Here is a 24,403-nt window from a genome sequence, read left to right on the forward strand (position 1 = left end):
AATTTCCCGCCTCTACCTTGGCTGCACTTCCGGCCTTCTCCCCCCTCCCACCCCTCCCTTTGTCTCGCCGCTGTCCACGCCGCCGCGAGTGGAGCGGACGCGAGTGGTCCCTTTGATTCCCCCGCCACCGGCCGCCCTAGCCAGATGCCCGCCCACCCTCTAGTCAGTGCAGGTCCAGTTCTTCTCCCCCTGGGTACCCCTCGAGCAAATCACTTCACCTGTCTGAGCTCCAGTTTCTCGATCTATAAAATGGGACTAACATTAATCACCTCACAGGGGTCTTGGAAGGATGAAGGAGCCTGAAGTAGATGTTCAGGGGCTTCCAGTTGAATCTGAATTGCTAAGGACATGAGGACTTGATGCCAACCTTGCCTCTGCGTTTCTCGGCAGAGAAATAGTCCCCTCTCCTTTGACTTCCCAGAGGAGAAGAAATAATTCTGTAGTTGCTGAGAGATGATTAAAAAAAAACAAACCCTCTTATCTGTGCTATGAAACCATCTACTAAAAATTGTAACAGCTAACGATAATGTAACACTTATTTAGGGGCAGACACCGTGCATGGTTTTGTTCACAGGTTTCATCTAATTTCAATTTTCAATCACTTAGAAGCAAGTTAATATTAATGCATTATATCCCCGTTTTGCAGATAAGGACATTGAGAAACTGATAGGTCACTTGTTTGTGCTCACACTGTTAATTAGTAGCGGAGCTGTCTAACTCCTGAAAACTCTCGCTTAATCCTTACTTTCTATTCCTCTCATTTACCTGATGAACCCTAAGTCACCGTGGTCTTTTTTAAAAAATTCTTTTAAAAATCTAGATAGCAAATGAAGAAAATCTATCGAACGGACGGGCGTCTTCAGCCAGCATTCCAGGGAAGCAGAACACCGAAGAGGGCCGGACCAATTTTCAGCACCACGGACAACATCCATACCCGGGCAGCTTCCTAACGTTTCAGGCCCTGAAAACTGCTCATTCATTGCCCACAAGGGTACTTCACTTCACACTTTAAAAACTCTATTCTACATTTGTCATTTCATTTTATTCTCCCTATAGCCCTTCACGGTAAACATGATTGGCCCCCTAATACGGATGAAGACATGGAGGCTTGGGAAAGTTCACAAGATGTGAAAAGTGGTAAGACCAACCTGTTATCTGAAATGTCCTACTGGGGCAGGAAGAGGAGGGATCTGAGCGGGACCACAGCATCAGCGAGGAGGCCAGTGGCAGTAGTCCAGGTTAGCGGTGATGCTGCCTGAATCATGGCAGCATTTGTTGGGATGGAGAGGAGAGGCCAGATTTGATGCCTATTTAGGGGTAAAGTTAGCATGCCTTGGTCATGGGGTGGAAGTGGGTGTGAGGGGAGAGGGGATTCTGTTGCCTCTCTGAGGTTCTGCCTTGGGGAGCCAAGTGGATGGAGGACAGATACCTGATGACTCCTGGGGACAGCAGGGGCTTGTGGGACAGCTATACTGACACATCTGAGTCCAAAACCCAGCTCTGGAGTGGTCAGACCAGGGAACTGGTGATGGAAGTCATGAAGGTGTGTCATTACTTGAGGGGAGAGTATAGACCAAATAGGGTGAGACGAAGGCCCCAGGTCCATCCCGAGGAACACCAACATTAAGGGGCCAGCTGGAAAAAGGAGGCTGCAAAGAAAAATGAGAAACCAGAACCTAGGATAGTGTGATGCCTCAGAAGCCAAGGGGAGAGAATATTCCAGAAGGAGGGCAGGGCCAACCACGTCAGGAAGACAGGATATGGCCTGAGAGCTGTCCTCTGGACTTGAAAAGAAGATAATGGAAATTTGATGAAAGCACAGTCAGTGGAGTGGTGGGGGTGGAAGCCAGACTTGGCAGGAGGGGTTGATGAGTAAATGGGAAGTGGAGAGGGCAAGCACATGACTCTCTCAACAAGTTTAGAGTTGGAGGGAGAAAGGAGATATGACAGTCTCTACAGGGGGCTAGGAGAAGATTGGAGGCATCGAAATCCCGATGGGAAGGGCCAGCAGAGAGGGAAAGGGGAGATGCCAGGAAGGAAGAGCATGATGCCTGGGACCAGATGCTCAGGGTGGAAAAACAGGATGGGATCCAGCAGCCTGGGGCAGCTCACAGGCCCCAAAATGATCAAGAGGATGTGGTTTATTTGGGAGGTGCAGGGACACCAGCAGGGGAGTGGGAAGGGGATCCAGGAGAGGAAGGCATCCAATAAGAGGTGGTTATTAAGCTGGCTACCACGTGGGTGAGTGAGCTTAATCCTTCAGGAAGTCTTGGGAGACAGCGTAAAGGCACATCTCAGAATTCTCCTGGCCAAGGCCAAGGGAGTTGGTGTATTTATATCTGAGCGCCTGGCAGACACTGAGGCTGTGTGTTAATTCCAGGTGCTTCTAGCCCACAGTGCATGCAGGCAAAGTGGGCTCTGCAGTCAGAGGGCAGCTCTTTGACAAAGATGCAGGTCCTGGCTGTTGGGAGCCCTGCTGGTGGGCACAGATTTGGTAAAGTCATCTGAGGGGCTGTGGTCAGAGCTCTGGCCGTGTCTGCTATGAGGGCACAGTCAGGGCGTCTTTTTATCTGTGCCCTTCGCCACACTCTCCAACCACTCTTGTTCCATGGGGACTTGTTGATAAGAACACGTTTAAAAATGAAAATTTCCAGACAACGAAACAAAACAGTTGCTAAGGCAGAGTGTAGCTCAAAAAGGGCCTGGAGGCAGGAGGGCGGGTTCAGATCCTGGCCTTGCCAGTTACTAGCTGTGTGGCCTTATTGAGATCTTGCTGAGATACTACTTAGCTCTCAGAGCTCTAAAGAGGATGTAGGGAGAAAAAAACAAACACAAAAAAAACAAGCACCAGGTATAGGGTAGCATTTGTGCTAGACACCAAGGTAATGGCCTGCCCAGCACTGTGCACCCTTTTCTGACCACAGCATCACCATTTTCCTTGGGGAACTACCTCCCCATTCCAGTCTAGGTGGTGGGGTGTGACTTACCCTATTGCCAGCTTTAGGGGTGGGCAGTGACCCAGGCCTGGCCAACCCCTATGCAGTGACTAGTTCTGGGGGGGTGGGAGGAGAGCACAGGCTGGAGGCCATATCAACTGGCTCTCACACTTTCCTGTAGCTTTTGGAGGTTGTTAGATTAGTGGTGTGTCCCCTGGGGCTGCTGGGGGGTCATCTTTGTCCTCGTGTGGAGTGAGTCTGCCTGGACCCAGGTTTTGGCTCATCCTAGGGTTCAGGCTCGTCTTGTGACAACCAACATGGTCACCCACATCCATGTGAGTTTGTGTGTATGCACGTATCTCAGTTGGCCTGCCTCTGGGAAGCCATACACACTCGTACACACCAGAAGATAAACAAGTTCCTGCAGCTCCTTGGCTGGCGCCCAGGCCGGGGGTGGAATAAACAATCCCAGTGACTTTCTGAAAAGCAAGCATGTGTGGCAACAGGCGCCATGGAGACAAGCAGACTGTACCAGAGCAGAGACAGAGCCACCCCCCCAATGCCACCCCTACACACACACACACACACACACACACACACACACACACATTTCGTGCTCTCTCATGTTCATATCCACTCCATCAAATACAGTCCCCCTTTCACACTCAGGCACACACACACTTGGGGTCTAGCCAGTCACCCCCATTCCAGCTTTTCTTGAGGCTAAAGACTTCTGAGAAGATCTGAGAGTCCCAACACAACAGCATCCACAGTTCCTGATCTCTTTGCCTGGATACTGGTCCTGGTATAGAACCAATTTCAGCAAGTCACAGCCTTTAGGGAAGGTGGTGTGTGTGGAGGGGCGGGGAAGGAGGGGGTCATATGGCAGGCAGTGCCATATAAACCCAACTTTCTGGAAAGTTCTTATGTTTGCTTCAGAGATGCACACATAATACACATTCACCAGCTCCTTCAAGAAACACTCACCTAGATCCCCCACCCCCTTGAGGCTTGTACAGACACACCCCTAAATACAGACACTAAGATATAGACCTGTCCTCATACATGCAGTGTATAACCCAATATACCCTAGATGATGATGGTGTGCCATTTACTGACTGCCTAATTGTTTTATAGTCATCATCTCATTACATTTATTCCTTAAGGAAAACCATCTGAGGTTTATTCCCATTTTATAGAGGAGGAAACAGAAGTTCAGAGAGGTTAAGTAACTTGCTAGGGTCACACAGCTGGAAAGTGACAAAGCTGGGAGCCAAACTCCAGCCCACACTATTATCTCTTCTTCATTTACTCAGATATACTCGCAACACCCCATGCATGTTCGGGCATACACATACACACACACACCAAAACCCTGCCTCTTCAGTTAGCCCAGATAACTGATGTCCATGGAGTCACTTTCCCCACTCTGACCTCCTCATATGTACCACTCCCAATCCCTCACATCGTTGCCCTGATGCTCATGAGAGCCCCTGGCCACCCACACAGGGCCCCTCCCTCCCTCTCTAGGTTCTCACGCCCCACTTCCAGCAGCTGCAGGCCCCAGCTCAGTGGGGGACAGCCCTGGGACTTGGATGGGTGACTCAGGCTGAATCATGGCCCAGCTGCTCCTTGGCAGACCTCTCCCCCATTCTTCCCAGAGAGCCTATTTCAAAGGCAGAGGTGGGCCTTGGGGTGGGAGATAGGGAGTAGGGCAGTAGGGGATGGGGTTGTTTGAGAACAGGGGGAGTCAGGCATAAGAGGGCCTCTGTGCCCTCCCATACTCCTCAGTGGTCTGCAGGTGCTCTCAGGCAGCCCCCCTCCCATGTCCCTCCTTTTGCTAGGTAAAGTGGTCCTACTGCCTGGACAAGGGCCAGTGGCTCCCTTTGTAAGCCCAGAGCCCGTTTTGGCTTCCCTGCCCCACTTCTTGGTCCTAAAAACAATAATATTAACTATTTTGATTGATCACACGTTACAGAACTCTATGGTTTTAAAAGCACTTTCTCATCAGTATCACATTGAATTCTCTTAACTAGCCCTAAGGGGTGGAAATTAACATTCTTACTTTCAAACTGAGGAAACCAAGGCTCAGAGAGGTTATGTGAACTGTCCAAGGTCACACAGTTGATGAAGTAACAGAGCCAGGAAGCAAACTCAGGCTTCCTGGTCTGATCTGTGGAAGGTATGCATTAGAACCAGGAGTTGAGCGGTGGTTGGGCATGGTGGGGGAAATGTGGGGTGACATGGTGGGGGCATTTCAGGGGCATGTTGGGGTCATGGTGGAGGGCATGGCAGAACATATGGTGAGGTGTATGGCGGAGGCAGGACAGTGTGTGGCAAGATCATTACAAAATTTTTCTCTTTACCCTTCTGAAATTAATGGATTATGGGATTATTTATGCTTTTAAAATTTTTCTGTATTTTAGGCCAATATCCCAAGTCCAAAGCCATGGAATTTCTACTGAGAAGACTTTTGAGCTATGGGACCTTGGCTTTCTGAAACCTCAGTTTCCTCCTCTGGAAAAATGGGTCCAAGCCTCCTGCAAGGTAGGCAATTGAGAGGCGCTGACTGAAATCACATGCTTCATGCCCTTTAGAAGCTGTGAAGGTCTTCACAAAGGCTGCTATCTTCTGCATTTTATCTCTTAAAAAATACCAATGGGTGCTAGACAGAGAGCAGGGTGGGCTTCTGGGAGCTTGGGAGTGGTGCTGAGAGGGGGAGTGGGTGACAGCTCTCCCTTTCGCCTGCCTGGGCTGGCCTGGCCTTCCCCCACCCTCAGCCCAGAGCCGGTTTCTAGGCAACGGGATGGATGCAGGGATGGTTTGAAGGGGGAGAGAGCTATAAATAGGAAAGGGAGAAAACAAAAATAAAGTTCCAGGGAAAGCTGTGGAGCTTTATTACCAGGGGGTGGAGGCAGAGAGCTGGGGGCGGGGGGGGGACATGACCCCCAGCCCTTCATCAGGCAGAGGGGGCAGTTATTAGGTTAGCCTGCTGGCATGGGTGGGGAGGAGTCCCCTATGTGTGCAGCTGAGCAGGATGGGGGTGATGGGTAATCACTTCTGGTTGGAGGACTAGGGAAAGCTCAGAGGGAGTAAAGGTTTCAACAGAGTTGAGAGCAGCAGCTGTGGAGGAAAGCGCAGGCCAAGAAGGGAAGGTGGGTCTCAGGTGAGGTGGGACTGGACCCACAAGTCGTGGGAGACCTGGCCGGCTCATCTGGCTGACTGCACACTGGTGTCCATGCAGACACAGAGAGGTGGGCTACTCCCTTGCTGTAACACTCCTCTCCCGCATCTTCCACGCCACCTTGTCATGCACGTTTCGGCTCTATCCTCACGTCCTCAGACACCTGAGCAGACCACCCAATTTAATGTTGGTCATCACCCCCTCCCTGTCACATTCTACCCCATCGGTTTTATGTTCTTCATAAAACTCAAAAGTATCTTGATCCATGTATCTGTTGATCCATGGGACATGAGTTTTGTCAGGGCAGTGACCTGTAGGGCTATTTCCTGCAGCCCCTCACTTCTAAGAACAGAGTGGGTATGCAACACACACTGTTGGATGACTAAATAAACACACACAACACACATGGGCAACATCTATGTACATGCGTAAATAGATACACCGCAGCACATCCGTAAATGTGCACACATAACTCAACCCTCCCCCCATACACAGCCTGCATGAAATTGCACAAGCGTCTGCTATCTCTGTGCTGCTGTCCCTATGTTTTCTTATGGCTGGTGGTTTTGTTTGTCTCCCCTAAGGGCAAGTCCCTTTTGGAAAATTGGGCTTTGGGGTCAGGCTTCTGGCTGAATGTGGCCTTTGCTATTTTCTAGCAGTGTTCCCCAGGGCAGGTCATGTTGCCTCTCTGGCCTCCATTCTCTTATCTGTAAATTGGAGCTAATAACAGAGAATCCTTGAGCACGGTTTCCAGTGAAATTAATGGAGACAAGTGTGAGATGCCTGGGATATGGTGGGCACTTGGGAAATAGCTCCATCCGTGTCATGCGGGAGGGGCCCATGAGTTGTGTCTTCTCACATGCACACCCACAGTCAGGACTGCCATCTGACACAGGGCTGGCAACTTCCGCAGATGCTTCTGGGCCTGTGCCTGGAATGCATTTAAACTGACCCCAGAAGATGGGGACATTGGCTCTGAGCAAAAAAACAGGCTCAGGAAACCAGGTGTGTGGCTGGCACCCGCAAAAGGAGAAGAACCCCCAAACCCTCCACAAGCCAGATGGTGAATCTGGTTTTGGCATCTAAAATTGGGGATCAGGTGCTGGTAGCTGGAGAGGAGGTGAAACTCAAATTCTTTAGAGACCAGTTCATGAAAATGAGTGGATAGGGAGAGAAGCTGGAATCATTTGATGGCCAACTGGAATCAAATGAAAAAAATTAAACTTTGTGCTACAAGTTAAACATCTCTACTGGCCAAATTCAACCCGAGGGCCACGAGTTTGCAGTCCTTCAGGACTGCGGGTTGTAAACAGTGTCCTAATTCAGCCAAAAGGTATCTGGAGATTCTGGCACTCGCATGTTGAGTCAGAGAATCCAAGCCCACCGGTTTGTTCTCCCTACACACAAGTCTCCCAGCTGCCTCCGATTTACGGAAGTAAAAGCTCGGTACATTTCAGGCCGAAGTGACTTGAGTGGACCGGTCTCCCGCAGTGTTCAAGGCCTTCCCGAGCCTCGCACTATCCCGTCCCCAACCACTCAGGGAAGGAGGCGGTGCTAACACTTGGGGGGTAGACTGAATAGAGTAAGCTCCTTCCAACACTGGGACTTGAGTCAGAAAGGATGTCGGACCAGACACAGAAGGGGGTGGGGTCTCGCGCAGGCGAGGTGGGGGGTCCCTGTGGCCAAACAAAGCAGGGCTTGGGCCAGGACGGTGACCGGCCTCCGTGCGAACGAAATTACAGGGACCCTGCCTCAGAGTGCTTGAGCGCCGCATTGATGGAGGCGGAGCCTATCAGTGGTGGGGGCGGGGCCGACGGAGGCGGGGCCTCTGCGCAGCTCCTCAGCGTCTCCGCCCCTTCTTTCCCACTCTGAGGCGGTGTTGGGGTCCCTCGAGTGTCGATCCTGGTCCGTTCGAGGCGCCTGGCCGGCTTTCGGATTTCTGTGGACCCTCGCCCAACTTAGCCAAGGCCGCAAACCTTGGGACGCCTTTTCGGGAGGGGTGGAGCACTCATTGCCGAGCTCTGCCTCCTTCTGGGGCAGCTGCCCATCTCCCCTCCCCTTGGGTGGGTTTTTCTGAGTTGGGCAGGTGTGTATGTGTGTAAACGTTCTGTTGGGGCGGGGCGGGGGGAGAGGTCTGTCTGCGCGTACAGCGTCTTTCAGTGCCCGCGAACAGCGTCTTTCAGTTTCCGAGGACTTCTCATGTCGTGCGTGCAATTGGGTGTGCACGTGCCCGCACGTATCGGCCAGCGTGCATGCACGCGTGTCTGCACCTGCACACCTGCCAGGGTGCATACACTCGGGCTGGAGCTGAGGAACCAGCGTGTGTGGCAGCCGGCGCACCCGCGCTGCGTGTGAGGCGAGGTGTGAGCTGGTCCACCTTGCCTTGAAGCGGCACGGGGCTTCCCCCCTCCCTGCACCCCTAATGGTCGATTTACGGCCCAGCAGGTGGCGCCCAAGGCTGCCTTCCCGCCTGCCAGCCAACTGTGTGTACCAGGCTGGGGGGCCCCGGTCATCCCGGGCAGGGTAGGAGATGGAGAAGCTGAAGCCGTAGGTGGTCAGTCTTATACCTGGGCCAAGTGTGCCGGACCCCAAAGAGGGGAGTGGGGCAGGCTGGGACCTGGAAGCCCGTCGGCCACCCCCATCTGCTCTTGCAGCACCGGCTACAGACAGATTGGCTTTATTCATGGACACGTGGGGGGCGGCAGTGCCGCCCGCCTGGAACACGCTCACACGGGGGTTGGGGGACTCTCCATGCCACAATCACGACACATGACGCCCGCGCTTGGACCGGGCCGGCTGGGGGAGGGGGCATGGCACAGCCTGGCTCCTGGTTTTGGTTAAAAAAAGGTTCTTGGGGTCGATGTGGGAGTGGGGTGGGGGGCTCTGGGGCTGCCGGATGGCCCTTCAGAGAGCCTCTGTCGGGGGTGGGAGAGGGGAGCCATCGCTTTCAGATCTTCGTTTAAAAACACATAGAACATGCTACATCCCTGCACACACTGGTCAGGATGGGGCGGGGAGCGGGCAACATAGGTAGGGAGAGGCTCCCAGTCAAGGCTGCAGCCCCTGCCCTGTCCAAGCCTCAGGGTTGGACGCCGGCAGGTAGGACAGACAGATGGACAGACACTAACACAAGCTCTGAGGGGGCCCCTCAGAGTGAAGGAAGATCTCCTGTTTGGGGGGTAGGGGTAGAAGGACAGCCCTGGCTTTGGGTGGGGGGTGGGACAGGGACAGGGAAGGGATTGTGCTGCTGGTGGGGGGGGGCCGTCCTGGGCCCTTACGCCTCTGGCTCATACTCCTGATACTCCTCCTGCATCAGAGGGATGGGGGTGGAGTGGAGAAGAGCAAAAGAGGAAGGGGTTGGAGACCAAGTGGCCAGGCCGCGGGCCCGAGACCCCTCCCCTCATGGAGGAGCACTGCACCCCTCCCCCTGAGCAGGTGAGGAACGTGGAAGTTGGGCACAGCCTGGCCAGTCCTGGGTACTGGTACCCGGGACTCAGTGCTAGGCACCATTTGTCCTCCCTCCCAGCCGCCACATACTGGGGCCTGGGTTCTAGAAAAGAGGGGCCTGAAGTTCCCGGGTTCCAACCCTACCCTGCCAGGGCCCTCCCACCCCAGCTGGGATGTCAGCAATCCTTGTGGATCCCGAAGCCCCGCCCAGCCCTGCCACCCTCACCTGGGGCGGTTCCTCATAACTCTCCCCTTCTGGCTCCATCAGCGGCTCTATCAGCGGCTCCTCGGCAGCTTCCTGGGCCACTTCCTCAGGCTGCAGGCAGAGAAAGGACAGGGCCTGTGAAGTCAGCTGGGGATGCCCCCCCCAGATTCCTACCCTGGGAAGCTCTTGGTTGATCAGGGGAAAACTAGGCTTTGTTGGCAGTACAACCAGCATTTCTAATTAAATTGTTTATATGGAGTGCCTTGGAAGTGAGATGCAGGCATGAGGAGTGAAATCCCTCCAAATCCCTCTTGAAGCTGTGGATGGGGAGCAGAGTGGGGCTCTCCATTCCGCTCTCCCCAGCACCTGGCAGCCTCTTGCACTTCCATCATTTGGACTGAATGGGATGGGGAGATAGCACATTCAGTCCCATTAATCCCTACCCCCTTGGGTCAGGCTCTGTGCTGGGCATTGGGACCCCAGAGGTAACCCTGGAGGCTCCTCTGGGCTGGAGGGAGATAGGGGCTCAGATACAAGGCTGGACCAGGGCTCTGAGCCATTCCCCTGCCACCTTCCACCCATCCCTCCCCCAGGGCCCTGTGTGGCCTGGTTTCTTCAGCTGCTGCTATTTTAAGATAAGCTGGAAGCAACAGCTCATGGTGTTGCTTGGATGTGTGAGCTAAGACTCTCCCCTCCCCCTACATCTGCTGCCCAGATGGGTGCAAACCAGCAGGCATGCAAGTGGGGGACTGCCAGACACATGGCCAACCCCCTGCAGGTGAGCACATGTATGTACATAAACACGGGACTGAGTTGGCTGCACACACAGGCACACGCAATAATAACCTGGGGGTCATGTGCAGCTGCACAAGGCCAGGTGGGCTGGTACACTCCTGGACCCCTGGGGTACACTGTAGGCAGGAAAGCATACCACCTCTTCTGCTTCCACAGGTAACACTGTCCCTCCCTACTGGGTGGAGATAAGACTCTTGGGACCCTGGAGGGCTGGCACTGAGAAGGCCTGCCCTGGCTACCCCTGCACTCTAGTTGCCCCAGCCCCTTCCAGGCAGCTTCACCTCCTTTGCATTACCTGTCTAGGTGGGCACAGGAGTTTACAGCTCCTGAACTGGCTTATTCCCCCCAGTGTACAGATGGGTAGACCAAGGCCCAGGAGGTGGGGAATTGTTAGTTTGCTCCAAGTCACCCAGCTATGACCAGAACCCAGGAAAGAAACATAGTGTTAAAAATCCCAGCTGGAGCATATCATTTAGAAACAACTCAGATATCCAATAAGAGTAGAAGGATGTGTGTGTTGTGGTTTCATCACACATGGATACTGCACAATAAATAAGGAGACTGATAGTGCATACCACAGCTTCCTGTTGAGTGGAAGAAACCAGGTACAGAAGAGCTGGTACGTTAGGATGACATTTATGTGAAATTCAAAAACACACCACTAATTTGTGGTGATGGAAGTCAGGAAGCCGTTACCCCTGGATGGGGAGACAGGGCCAGGCCAAAGGTGAGGAGAGCAAGGTGCCTAGGATGCAAGTATTAAGAAGGCGCCTACTCTCAGGCCTATGCAAATGAGACCCCAGAATGAGTGTCTCTTAAATTCTGTGCCCTTAGTCTTAGCACTAGTGGTAGGGACTGGAAGGGGGGCTTCTGAGGGGCTGATGTTCTGTGTCTTGATTTGGATGCTGGTAACATGGGGGAATTCCCCAGCCTGGCCACTCACTGGCTGTCTGGCATTAGGGAAGTCACTCCACCTCTGATCTCAGTGGTCTCAGGTGGGAAATGAAATGTATGTGAGCAGGCTGGGATGGAGAGATACTCAGGGACACGCACCCTGGGCTTCCATGGGTTCCCCTGTGCCCAGTGGCCCTGAAGGGCTGCGGTTTGGATTGTAAATCTATGATCTTGAGCTCCCTTGAGAGAGGAGGCTTGAATTGTCAACAAGTGCTGATAAGAGGAAGACAGCATGAGAAAGATGATGGTTTTATGCAAATGCCCCTCACAAACAGCCTCGAGGCTGACAGTTCAGGCCTAAACCTGCCTCTCTCTGAACCCCAGCCCCCAGAACAGGGCCTGGCTCCATGTCGGAACCAAGCGATTCTAATGACATGGACCTGAGCTTATCCTCCTGACCACCTTCTCAGGGAGCAGGGCTGGAATGGGACCTTGGGCAAGTCACTTCACCTCTCTGCGCCTCAGTTCCTTCATCTGTAAAATGGGCTAATTGTGGTGCCTTCTTCACTGGGACATTGTGAAGATTCAGTGAGTTATTCCATGTAACATGTCTATAGCAGCGCCTGCCCATGCAAGAGGTCAATAAATGGGAGCAATCACTGGAAACATAATAAGAAATGGGAAGTCACCCAGCTGGTAAAATGCATAGACTTCCGACAGGGGAAGGAACCAACTATGCAAAATGTCTGGAGTAGAGGGTGGGGTGGAGTCTCCTCCCACAGCCTGGTGGACACACTCATGCAGAAAACACACTGATCTCCCAAACCAGTTGCTAAAGAAGGACCCCCACACCCACACAGTTGGAGTCTGTACTTGTATGAGGACAGGTATGCATACCCCACAGGAGGTTATCTGTGCAGATAAATGGGCAGGGTGCACTGTCACGATGGTACCCTTCCATGCACACCTGTAGTCACATGAGCCCCTGGGGGCAGACACGGACCACTCACATGGTCATGGAGCCACTATCTCTTATGCAAGCCTCGCTCTTTACCAGTGGATAGTTTAGTGGGTTTGGGGGGGGGATTTTTTAAATTAAAATATACATATTAAAAGGTGCAGGTAAGTGTAGAGCTAGATGAATTTTCAGGTTCTCACAGTGGGGTCCCTGCACCTGCAGCATCAGCATCACCTGGGTACTTGTTAGAAATGCAGATTCTCAGGCCCCACCTCAGACCTACTGAATCGGAAATTCTAGGGGTGGGGCCAACAGTCTGTATTTGAAATTGGCCAACTGGTCATTCTGATGCACACTTAAGTTTTGATCTATATTATCTAATCTACATAAGAGCCCTATTATATTCATCTACCATCTTACAGGGAAAGAATCAGGCTTGGAGACATGATGGAACCTGCCCAGGGTCACACAGTTAGGAAGTGGTGGAGTTGGGATACAGATCCAGCTGCCAGGCTTCAGAGCTCACAGCTCTTACTCTGCAGCATGTCCTCATGGAGACCTCTGTCTTTATGCACACAGGGATAGCCACCACCACTCCTCTGGGGGAATATGTCTGCACAAATGTGTGATGCAATTTGCCCCTCCCCCATGGCCCACACCTGCTCATGCCTGCCTCAGGGTCTTTGCATGCGCTGTTCCTACTGCCTGAAATGCACTTCCGACTTGGCTTTCCTCATCCCTTGGGTATCAGCTCAAATGTCACCTCCTCAGGGAGGCCCTCTCAGGTAAAGTAGCCTCCTCATCCTTGGACTCTCTATCCCATCGCCCTGTTGTCTTTTCTTTGTAGCACTTAACCTTGTCTGAAATCATCTTGCTTATTGGTTGGCTTTTTACTATCTTCTCCCACTACAGTGTCAGCTCCATGAATGTAGGAACCGATTCACTGCAGTAACCTCTAGAACAATCCCTCTCTGGCATGAATACTTGTTGAATGAAAAGAAATGAATGAACAGTCAGTGACACATGCAGACATGGCCAGAAGTGGTCTGGGTCACACTTGCAAGCAGAATACATGTACACAACCAATCTGAGTCACAGTCACAGAATGTGAGGCAAGGTGTCTTGTGCCCCAGGCTGGCTGGGGGAATAGGGAGTCTGGTAGCAGGTTTATGGGTGTGCCTGGCATTTGTGTGCATGTGCATGCATGTGTGTGTGTGTGTGTGGTGGGAGGATTGCTCACCTTCAGATCAGTGGGGAATTCCTCCTTCTTCACCAGGCCTGTGGCCGCTGCGATGTTGCCAGCCCCGGAGAACACAGCTCCTCCCAGATGTGATGCCTGCTCCTTGGTTTTCTCAGCCACTGGAGCAGGGAAAGGGTTGGAGAAGGGGGTTGCGGGCCAGGGTGAAGGAGGCATAGGTGTCCCCCTCTCCCTGTAGTGCCCCAGAGCCTGCCTTTCCCATGGAGCACCCCCCAAGTCTTAGGGATGCCCACTTCTACCACCCTTCCCTGCCACCCCCTGGAGTCAAGCCAGTTCTCAGGCTGGGGGAGGGAAAGGGGCTGTGCCAAGACTGGGCTGGTACCTGAGGCCACTCCTTGTACCACCCCCTCTCGGGTCTTGCTTCCTGCAAGAAGACAAAGGGGGTACATTTAAGGGCTCTGAGCTGAGGGAACAGAGATTCTGGCAAGCACAGTGGTTATAGAGTGGGAAGAGGGGCTCAGTGGGTAGCTGGCATCCTGGCCCCATCACTGCCAACTTGGTCCTCAAAATCCCACTAGTCCCCCCTCATCACTGCACTGAGTCCCCTATGACTTCTTCCTTGGGACTTCTCATTCTCCTCATTGTCCCCCACCATCCCCAGCTGATATGATACCCACATTTCTCAGGTGGCTTTTGTCAGTGCCAGCATTGTGCAAAGCGCTCTGCTTGCACCAGGTCATTTCTCTGTCCAGGGTGGGAGCATGTAAGGGTGGGAGTGGAGCTGGAGCTCGGGGGCAAACAGACTATGTATTTGGAAAGGTGCTCCTGGTGCATGAGTGCCCACATCCCACCTATGGGCATCCCCATCTCACCACCTCCTCTTCATTTCTTCCAAAGACTCTCTTCTAACAAGTATGCAAATTCCTCCTTTTGGCTGGAGTAGGGAGTGTCTTAGGTGCTGGATGGGTCTAAGGGTGATGTGCAAATTGTGGCTACCCTCTAGGAGGGTAGCAACTTAGTCACAGCAAAATGTGGGACTGCTGGGAAAAGCAAAGGGGCCTGATATGAGGTGTGGGGGGGGAGCTCTCAGGAGACAGGGGATTTGGCAACTCAGACAACAGTTGATAGACCCAGAAATGGGTGTGTGGTTAGGCTGAGGCTGTGGAGGAGGAGGAAAAGCTGGTGTGGGAAGACAGGATTCTCACACCTAAGGCCAGCCAGACCCAGGGATGGGGGTGGTGGTTGTATGTGCACCCATTCATTCCTCCCACAAACATTTGTTGGCACCTGCTCTGTGTCAGGTCCCAGGCCACTCACTCACTTTAGGGTGGGGTTAAGAGAAGAGCAAATTCGGTGTCCAGGACCTCAAGCAGCGGGGAGAGGACCTGCAACCTCAAGCAGTGTGGTATGATAGGGGAGGGGGCACTATCTGGGCTTTGACAAGTGGGGAGCAGGTGGATATGCAGAAAGGAGTCTGGGGAGGGTACTTCAGGCACAGAGAACCATGCAGGCAGGGCACAGAGGGATGTGAGTTCAGGGCCTGCACAAAGCACATCAATGCTGTCTGTGTGCCCGTAGCTATGGGAATGCGATACAAAGCTGGAAGCATAGCCAGAGGCAGGACCATGCCAGGCTACAGGGAGCTGAGGCTTATCCATGTAGGAACTGGGAGCTAGTGAGGGCTCCTTGGCAGGGGCTGAGGCAGAAGGGAGGCCAGAGCTGGTCAGGCAGGTGTGGGCTCAAGCCTTCTCCCTGATTCCATCACCTGTCTTTTAGCTACAACCACTCTTGTCCGGTGTCTACACTACATCCTAGGGGGACTCTCCTGATTTGTCCTGTCCCCAGAGGCCTGAGGGACCTTTCCAAACTGAAGTCAGGTCCCCTAGCTTCCAATCTCCCATGGCAATTATAATAATGCTTTGCCCCAGCCTATAAGGGCCGGCCCCCTTGTGAACTGGCTCTTGCCCACCTATCCCTGCTTCCTGCCCTTTGCTCTCCAGCCTCCCCCACCCACCTCTTGGCTTCTTACTGTCAGAGGTCAGCTCCAATGCCATCCTTTTTGACTATGATACCAAAGTGACCTCCCACCAACCCACTTAATGTCAGCTCCCACTATTGAAATGCTCTGTGTCACCATCAGGAGAGAGGGCACCTTTGTCTCTCTTGTCCACTCTTACATCACCATGAGTCATATATATGACTGGCACATAGTAGGTAGTCAAATATTCTTCAAATGACCACAAACCCAAATTTGCCATAGGGAGGTTAGCCAGCTCTCTTCAGCCTGGATAGGGAACAATTCCATCCACTGTACACAAGCAAGGCCTGAATTACCAAAGAGAATTCAGTAAATGTCAGTTTTAGTGGCCTGCCTCTATTTATGCAAATGACCCCACAGGCTCACTCTCCTTTTACACTTAGGGTGAGAGATTTAACCACTTGGCCTTTGTCCTACTGCCAGCTTGTCGCTGCAAGAAGAGGGGACCCAGAGGAGCGATGGCAATGGTAGAACCACAAGCACTGGGAGGCAAAAAGACACGGAGAGGTGGAAATAGCTGGAGAGGCGTGCTGGGAGGGAGCCCCCAAAATACAGGAGGGAGGGCAGGCAAGAGGGGTGGGGGAGTTGGAATGCAGAAAGCTTGGCTCAAACTACAGCTTCAGATTTTATCAACTGTGTGACCTTGACCAAGATAGTCAAACCTCTGAGAATCCCAGTTTCCCTGGTCTGTGGAATGGGCAGGGAGCATTAAATAAGTTAATGGATGTGTTGGCATTTCACACAGTACTTGGCAGAGAGTAAGGGCTCAACACCAGGTAACTATTAATGCGAAAAAGAAGAAAAGGAAGACTGTCTACTTCCATCACTCCCTCAGTCCCGGGCCTTTCGGCTGAACCTCACCCTCACCAACCCTTTCCCCCATTCCTCCACCCGTAGGCTGTGTCCCCAGTGACCCCTGCAGACCCCACCTCATCTGCTGACTCATATTCTTGTGCCTAGACCCCTACTTTCCCACTCTAAGGACCTCAGCCCCACTCCCCCAGGGGACACCTGGACCCTGCAGCCCGGAAGCCCCTCCCCTTGCCCACCGACGTAGAGGACGCCCTCCTTGGTCTTCTCCGCCGCTTCTGTGACCCCCTGCTTGGTTTTCTCCGCGGCGGCCACGACACCCTCCTTGGCCATGGATAGGCCCTTCATGAACACGTCCATCCTGGCGGCCTGGGGAGGGTGAACACACGGGCACGGTGCGCTGGCCCCGCACCCTCACCCCAGCCCTTCTCCAGGGACGTGGGGGTCCCCTCCCCTCCCTCCTGAGACCTCGGTGCCCTTCTGGCCCGGAGCCCCCTCTCGCCTTTCCCCGTCTCCAGCGCGAGGCCACTGGGCCGTGGCGAGTCCTAGCGTCCTTGAAACCCGGGGACGCGGGAGGGGCCACCTACTCGGTTATACGGGGCCCCGCAGCCTGCAGCCCCGCGGAACCGGAGTGCTGGACTCGGCGCGAAGCCCTGGAACCTGCCTGTACGCACACGACACAGTGTCACACGGTCATGTACACAAACATATTCCATGGACACGCTCACGTGCACATACAGGACACGCAGACGTTCAAACGCGCACTGACACTCCAACACACACGGGCACACAGGCGCGGACGCACGTCCACACGGCTACCCAGGCAGTTGCAGACACAGAGCAGCAGACACACATACCCCGGGGCGCACACTGACACAGACCCGCCGCGCCCTCTCTCGGTTCTCTAGCCCCTTCCTCATCTTTCCCATCCCACTCGGTCTCTTTCCAGCTTCAGCCCTGTCTCCATCCTACCCTGTCCTTTCTCCATCCCCAGCCCCTTCTCTATCCCACCCGGTCCTCTCTTCATCCCCAATCCCTTCCCTTTCAACGCTCCAGGAGCGCGGCCGCCTCACCTGGATATAGGGCCCGAGTAGCGGATAGAGTGGCGGCTGCCGCTAGGCCGGGCTGCGGTGGGCTCGGGGCCGGTGGGGAATCGGGGCTGCGCCAGGCGCTCAGGTCGGTCTGCAGCAGGCGGGGCGCGGGACCTGAGCCGGGCGCAGCAGTGCCCGGGTCTTGGGTGCGTCGCCTGCCCCCACTCGCGCCTCGCGCCCTGCTCGCTGGCGCGCTGGGGCTCCGGCTCCGGCGCTGCGGCAGCTCTGAGCTCAGCGCCCCCGCCTGGCGGCCGCACCGCCCCCTCAGCCTGACTGACAAGGGGGCGGGGAGGGTGACAACTCCGCAGAGCCTGCTGGCCTCCCGGGCCGGCTTGGGACGCGCCGCTGGGGAACCTCAAGGCGTCAGACTTACGTCCTGCCCCCAAGAAACCAGTCTGGTGAGGGAGACAATGCTTCCTGCTAAGAGTCGGGGCAGGGGCGGGGGCGGGAATAGTGCAGTTGGCTTTGTAGTTCAGATGGTTTCGAATCTCAACGGTGCTTTCTGCTGTCCTGGAGCTTACAATGGTGTGTGTGTGTCCTCAGAGAGGGGACACAGGACAGAAAATCAACGTGGTAACACTTAAACCAAACAAGGTTATTTCAGCTTGTGAGAAGTGTTGTGAAGATAATAAAATGGTGATGTAACAGAGTGACTAGAGAGGGTACTTGAGACAGAGTTGTCAGGGATGGCCTCTGTAAGGAGGTGAATGGAGGCACAGATAGATCCCAGAAAAGCACTAAGGCCAAGATGAGTGAAGGTAAGATCCATAGAGAGGGAACTGCACGTGCAAAGGCCCTGAGGCAGGACTGTGCTTTGGAACAGATAAAAGGCAGTGCAGCTGGAGAGTCAGGAGGGAGGGAGGAGGAGGTGGGCAAGACCACTTTTTGTATGGTTATAGTGAGGGCTGTCAAAATGATCCTAGGATGCCAGGCACACAGAGACTCTCAGCTGGTGCTATGACAGAATTATAACGAAGAAGCTGGGATTCTGGATAAAGGGGAATCTAACAGTTTAGAGGAGTCCAGGAAGGCTGTACAAAGGAGGTAACATCTAAGCTGGGCCTTGTGGGACAGGTAAGATTTAATCTGGAGATAAGGGAGGAGGGGAGTTTTAGCTTGTGGGTACAGCATGGGCAGAGGCACTATGACTGGAAACTCAGGGTGTGTAAGTGACAGGCGATGAGGTGAGGGGGCAGCCAGCAGCCAGAGTGCAGAGCCTGGGAAAAAAATGTTCACAGGCTGCTGGTAGAGCTGTAAACTGGCGCATGCTTTTTGGAAGGCAATTTGGCAATGTTTGGCAACCTAAGACATAAATGCATGTTCCATTTGAGCCAACAATTCCCCTTCCAGGAATTTATCCTTTGGATCTCCACTTGCCCAAGTGCACAAAGACATTTGTGCAAGGATGTTCACTGCAGCATGGTTTCTTGTAGCAAAAAATTGAAAGTAACCTAAATGTCCATCTGTAGAAGACTGGCTAGTTGTTGTGGTACATCCACTCAGCCAATGCGATGCTGCTGTTAGAAAGGATGAGCCAGGCCCATGTGTACTGATGTGGAGCAAGCAATTTTGGGGGATCCCCACCTTATGAAGGCAGAGTCCACCTACCCCTTGAGGAGCTGCCAATGCTTTCCCAGCTTTCCTTGCAGCCAGGACTGGTGACATCAGTCCCAGACACTCCAGCCCCAGATTCAGAACCTGAAGCTAGGGCCAGAGAAGCAGGGAAGGAGGGAGTTTGCCCTGGTGAGGACATGTGGCATTGGTGATGGCAGCTCCTGCCAGGGACCACAGGCAGCAGGGATGCTGCTTCTGGGAGTGTCCCGCATGACAGGGCAAGCTGCATTGTTTGCGCCCAGCCGTGGCATCACGGGAGTCTTCCTGGGCCTGCTCAGCACTGTGATTTGGGGCACGATTCCAGGCTGGGTCTCCAGGGAGAATTGTCTGGCCTCCCTGGAGAGTTTCTGAGCTGCCCAGTATTGGTTAATAAATGTATCTGCTTGAATTAGCCAGAAGTGATTTTGGTGACTCCTGACTAAAGAACCCCTGCATGTTAGTAGGTGATGAGGAAGGATGAGGAGAAGGGAGGAGAGGAGGAAGAAAGAAAGACCAGATGAAGGGGAGCTGTACTTCCTATTGTAGGAACTGGGAAGTCACAGAGAGACCTATGTAAGATTTGCATTTTATGGGGCCAAATGGAGGTGGGTTGGAGGGGACATGGCTAGAAGCAGCAAGATCAGGGAGGAGGTTGGGGCAAAATCCACAGGAGGGATGACAAACCTGAATTAGGGGAGCCTCAGTGAGTCTGGAACAGGGCCAGAGGGAGAGGTTTCATTTGGGAGGTAACTGGCCCAGTACACTACTGGGTTTGGAGTTATTAGCATAGAGGTGGTGGCTGGAGGCACAGGGAGGATGCGATTGCCCAGGGGAGAGGAGAGAGGGTCTAGAACAGGAGCCTGAGGCACGGCAGCCTTCTGAAGCAGAGAGGCCTGGGGAAAAGACTGAGAGGGAACAGCCCCAAGAGGAAGAGAAGCTGGAAAAAGCAGTAGCAGGGAAACCAAGGGCATTAGAGGGCAACAGGATAAATGCTAGAGTGGCCAAAGCCATGAGTAGTAAGTGGTTTTCAGATTGGCAGCAAGTGGGCTGTTGGGGAGTTTAACAGCTGTGCTAGTGTGTGTGCGTGTGTGTAGGGGGGAGGTGATGGCCAGGAGAAAGTGACATTCAAGATGGGTTTTGAAAGATGAGAAAGACCTTATAAGTGGTTGTGAGCATTCCCGGCAGAGGATCTGGCAGGCAGAAAAGTCCAGAGTGTAGATGGAACAGAAAACAGGTTAAATTCTGAATCAGGCAGGAAGTTCATTTGGCTGCTAGTACAGAAGCTCAGACAAAGCAGGTGTGTATCCTTTCACTTAAAGAAAGAAGTCCAATGGGAGATAGTCCACAGTTTGTGTGATGACTCCTACCTTTCTGTTTCATCATTCTTAGTACATGGATTCCACCTTCAAGGCCACCTCGTGGTCCAAGATGGCTGCTGCAGCTCCAGCCATCATGTCTACACAGAAAGCAGGAGGAGGTGAAGTGGGCTAAAATGAGCACCTTCCCATTGTCCATCTCTTTCATAAGGAGTTTTCCTAAAAGCCAACCCCACAACTTCCGCTTCTCTGGCTAGGCCTAGCTGCAGGGAGGCTGGCAAAGTGTGGTCATCCAGCTGGGCATAGGACTTCCCAGAATCAAATTAGGAGAAGGGATAATGGTTACTGGGTGAGCCACTAGCATCTCTGTCACTCTTTCTTTTTGCCCCCACCCCCAACTCTTTTGTTTTGAAAAATGTCAAACCTAGAGAAAAGTTGCAAGCATAGTAGAAGAAACAAAACCTCCAGAAAAGTTGCAATATTAGTACAATGGTTACCGAATAGCTTTCACCTAGATTCGCCAATTGTTAACATTTGCTTTCTTGCTTTCTCTACATGTGCCGTCCCCAGAAAAAGGGGGCATGGTTACTGGGCTGCCACTTTCTAGCACACTGGGTTCTTCACCCCATGCCACACTCCGGGCCCCCCTTGATATAGGGTGAGCTCAGGCCCCTGGGTCTCTTTCTGGCCAGGCCCTAAACCTGTGAATTCTCTCTGCCCCTGGAAAATGGGCCTCTCCAATTCCTCTCTCCTCTCCCTAAGAATGTAGGAAGGAGAATAGCTATTGAAGCTTCCTGGAAGGGGAGGGGGGAGAATGTGGGGAAGGGGGAGAAGAAAATCCCAGCAGAAGCAGCTGGCACAGAAGACATTCTCCCAGCCCTGCCTGGCTCTGCAAAAATCCAGATGTGCCTTTAGAACTGCGAGCGGTGCCTGACAGTGTGATTAAACATTTATCAACATTCCTGCTGTTCAGAAGCCTCAGGGTGGGGAGGAAGACAGGCAGGCCGGATGGGGGGCTAACAGATAAAGGAATGGGTGATATTTATTGACCACCTACTGTGTAGCAGGCACTACATCCAGTATATCATTACGCCCTAAAAACAATTCTTTAAAGCAGGCATTTTCATTCTGAATTTACAGATGAGGGAACTGACTCCAGAGAGGGGAAGTCACTGGTCATTGACATCTATTCTTTTCTATCTGTTTTCCCTCAGTGCCTTCTGTGCCCCAGGTACAGTTCTAGGTACCACAGATTCAGCAGAAAAAATGACCAATGAAGTGCCTGCTCTTCTAGAATGGTTTAGTAGGAAGCAACAGACAATGAATGAATGAACTAGTAACCAAATAAGATGCTTTAGATTGGGCTGCTCTGGCGGAAATTAGCAACATTTGCCTTGCTAAATCTAATGGTCAAATCTCCCTCCTCACTCTGACCTCTGAGTACTTGTTCTGAGCCAGGCACTGTTCTAGGCACTGGAGAACACAGCCATGAATGAAAGGGGCCTTGGGGACCTTATGTTCTCATAGAAGAAGGCAGGTGATAACTAAAATAAATAAGTAAAATCTACAGTGCTGGAGTGGGGCTGAGGGCCTGGACAGTTCAATACACTGGGCATGGAAGGCCTCACCTGAGTCTGGAATGGAGGGAACAACCAATGTAAATTGCTATGTCAGGAATGGGCCTGGCACGTCTGAAGACATACAGGGAGGCCAGTGTGGCTGGAGCAGAGCAAGTAAGAGAAAAGGGCAGGGAGCTGATGGGGCCCCGTAGGCCTTGTACAGTACTGTGAGCAGGGGAGTGATGTGCCCTGACTTTTATTTTCAATGGCCTCTATGTAGGGAGTAGATGGTGCTTGGGCAAGGGTGGAAGCTGGGGGACCAGTTCAGATGCCATAGCCATGATACAGGCAAGATGACAGTCGCCTGGGCTAGGGTGGTAGCAGTGGAGGTGGAGAGAAGTGGTCAGAGCCTGGATCTATTGTGAAAATAGAGCTGAAGATAGAATGTGTTGATGGGTTAGAAAGAGAAGAGTCCTAGACAGTTCCAGAAATCGGAAGGATAGAGAAGACTGAGGCACGAGTGGTCTGGAGACCGGGGAAGGTCAGGAATTCAGCTTTGGATGCAATAATCCTGAGACAGAGGCACATTACATCGCAGGTGGAGCTGTGAGCGGACAGTTGGATGTGTTCTTCTGGATTTCAGGTCGGGGCCCGAAGTACACTGTATATGTGACATGTAACGGCCAGGCCTGGATGAGATCATGAAATAGCAAATGTTGACAGAGCAGAGAAGAGGTCCAAGGGCTTAGTTCTGGGGCCTTCTAAAGCAAAGAGAAGGAACCATCAATTTTGTTCACATCTGTGCCTAAAACAGTGCCTGGTGCAAAGTAACTGCTAGGTCAGTGTTTGTTGAATGAATAGCTAAATGAATGAATGAATGAATAGGTGGGTGGATGAATGGTGCTAAGTGCTAAGAAGGACATAAAACAGGGTGGTGAGTTAAAGAGTGCATGGGGGAGATCTGTTAGTCAGGGAGGGCCTCTTTGAGAATGTCAAGAAGTCAGTCATGTAAAGAGTTGCACAGAAACAGCAAGTGCGCAGGAGTGACTCTGGCCTGTTGAAAGATCAGTGTGAGGCTGGATCATGCAGGAATTTGCAGTCCCAGAACCTGAACTTTGAATCACATCCTGGGTGTCTAGGAGGGCTTTAAACAGAGGAGTTAAGTGATCAGATTAATATTTTAAATGATTCCTCTGAGGCACGTGGAGAATGTTTTATAGGAAGGCAGGAGTGGAAACAAGGAGTGTTAGGAGAAACCAGGGCAGTGACCCAGGCCAGAGATGGCATGGCTTGCCTGGTGTGGGGGCAGCGGGAGGGAGAGGAGCTGGCAGATTGAAGACATTTTAGGAACAGAAGGCCGGGATTGGGATTTGAGAGCTCCTGCTTGCCCAACCGCACTGTGAAGATGCCCCTCAGACAGGGGTGTAGGAGGGCCTTGGGTAGGGGCCAGAACCCCAGTGGGGCCAGGGTCTCTCCTTAGTCACCCAGGCTGGAAGGTGTGGAAGATGGTGGGAAGGGGTGCTGTGGCTGGCAGGATCGTTTCATGCCAGGCTCTGGGCCAGGACTCTAAGGCAGCTAAGACCATGCTGGGCACTTGGGGAAGGTCCTTTCTTCCTTTTTGTCCATCAAATCTAGATTCATGATCTCTCCCCAAACCTGGCCTTCTTCCAGTGCTTCCCCTGACAAAATTCCCATTGGGAGGTAGTATTACGTCCCTGTCCTTGAATGTGGGTCTTGGGACTCGAATACAGTGGATATGATGCTGTGCCAGGTTTGGGATCCAGGCCTCAGGAAACTGGCAGCTTCTGTTTCCCATCCCTTGGGATGCTCATTCTGGGAACCCAGCCACTGTGAGGAAGCCAAGAGGCCACATGGGGAGGCCACGTAGAGCTGTCCGAGCCGACACCCCCAGTCGAGAGCCAACATCAACTGCCCCACTGGGAGTGAGCAGATGACTGCAGCCCCAGCCTGTGAGCCACTCCAACCCACAGTACTCTGGAGCAGGGACAAGCTGTCCCTACTGAGCACTACCCACATTGCAGACCTGTGAGCAAAAACCACAAAGATTACTGTTGTTTTAAGCCACTAAGTTTGGGTGAATTATTATGCAGTGACAGGTAGCTGGTACGCCGTGCCCCACTTTCTCCTGAGCCTGTCCATCACGGAACACCACTGAGTCTTCCTTCTAAATGCCTCTGAAGTCCAGCATGTTCTCTCCATTTTCCCTGTCACCTGGATAACTACATTAGCATCGTAACAGATCTGCCCCGCTCACTCTCGCTACCATTGGGTCTGTTTCCTACACAGCAGCCCAGCCCGGCTCCATTCGCCGGAAGCACTCAGTGGCTCTCCGCTTTCCTAGGACAAGACTTACCATCC

The 24,403-nt window shown here is 52.9% G+C and overlaps 2 protein-coding genes across 6 annotated transcripts in view; one reads left to right on the top strand and one right to left on the bottom strand.

Moving 5' to 3' along the window:
* EIF4E1B (eukaryotic translation initiation factor 4E family member 1B) overlaps window positions 1-24,403 on the top strand; it is a 29,805-nt gene that overhangs the window by 328 nt on the left and 5,074 nt on the right. The window contains exons 2-4 of one of the 4 annotated variants that reach the window (XM_019655595.1): window positions 1,057-1,238; window positions 5,363-5,483; window positions 20,539-20,626. In XM_019655595.1, coding sequence (XP_019511140.1) covers window positions 5,417-5,483; window positions 20,539-20,626 — 155 coding nt within the window. In that variant the 5' untranslated portion in view covers window positions 1,057-1,238; window positions 5,363-5,416. Of the gene's footprint in view, window positions 1-153; window positions 5,484-20,538; window positions 20,627-24,403 lie in introns of those variants that run through there. The other 3 variants (XM_019655594.1, XM_019655596.1, XM_019655597.1) reach the window with 3 other exon arrangements.
* SNCB (synuclein beta) lies at window positions 8,782-17,829 on the bottom strand. Of its 2 annotated transcripts, XM_019655600.1 has the most exons (7): window positions 17,539-17,829; window positions 17,053-17,129; window positions 16,705-16,834; window positions 14,000-14,041; window positions 13,660-13,778; window positions 9,794-9,883; window positions 9,134-9,427 (listed from the first exon to the last, which is right to left on the bottom strand). In XM_019655600.1, the coding sequence occupies exons 3-7, from the start codon at window positions 16,823-16,825 to the stop codon at window positions 9,395-9,397; spliced, it is 405 nt and encodes a 134-aa protein (XP_019511145.1). In that variant the 5' UTR covers window positions 16,826-16,834; window positions 17,053-17,129; window positions 17,539-17,829; the 3' UTR covers window positions 9,134-9,394. The 2 variants fall into 2 exon arrangements, with proteins under 2 accessions (XP_019511144.1, XP_019511145.1); XM_019655599.1 differs by lacking the exon at window positions 17,053-17,129 and having other exon boundaries at window positions 8,782-9,427; window positions 17,539-17,626.

Source organism: Hipposideros armiger, unplaced genomic scaffold (assembly GCF_001890085.2).
Source record: "Hipposideros armiger isolate ML-2016 unplaced genomic scaffold, ASM189008v1 scaffold_242, whole genome shotgun sequence".
Lineage (NCBI taxonomy): Eukaryota > Metazoa > Chordata > Mammalia > Chiroptera > Hipposideridae > Hipposideros > Hipposideros armiger.

Coding starts and splice junctions, on each gene's coding strand:
- SNCB (XM_019655599.1), bottom strand. CDS start 16,825: ATGGACGTGTTCATGAAGGGCCTATCCATGGCCAAGGAGGGTGTCGTG. Junction 13,779..13,999: donor GGTACAAGGAGTGGCCTCAG/GTACCAGCCCAG, acceptor TCCCTGCTCCAG/TGGCTGAGAAAACCAAGGAG. Junction 9,884..13,659: donor AATTCCCCACTGATCTGAAG/GTGAGCAATCCT, acceptor CTCTGCCTGCAG/CCTGAGGAAGTGGCCCAGGA.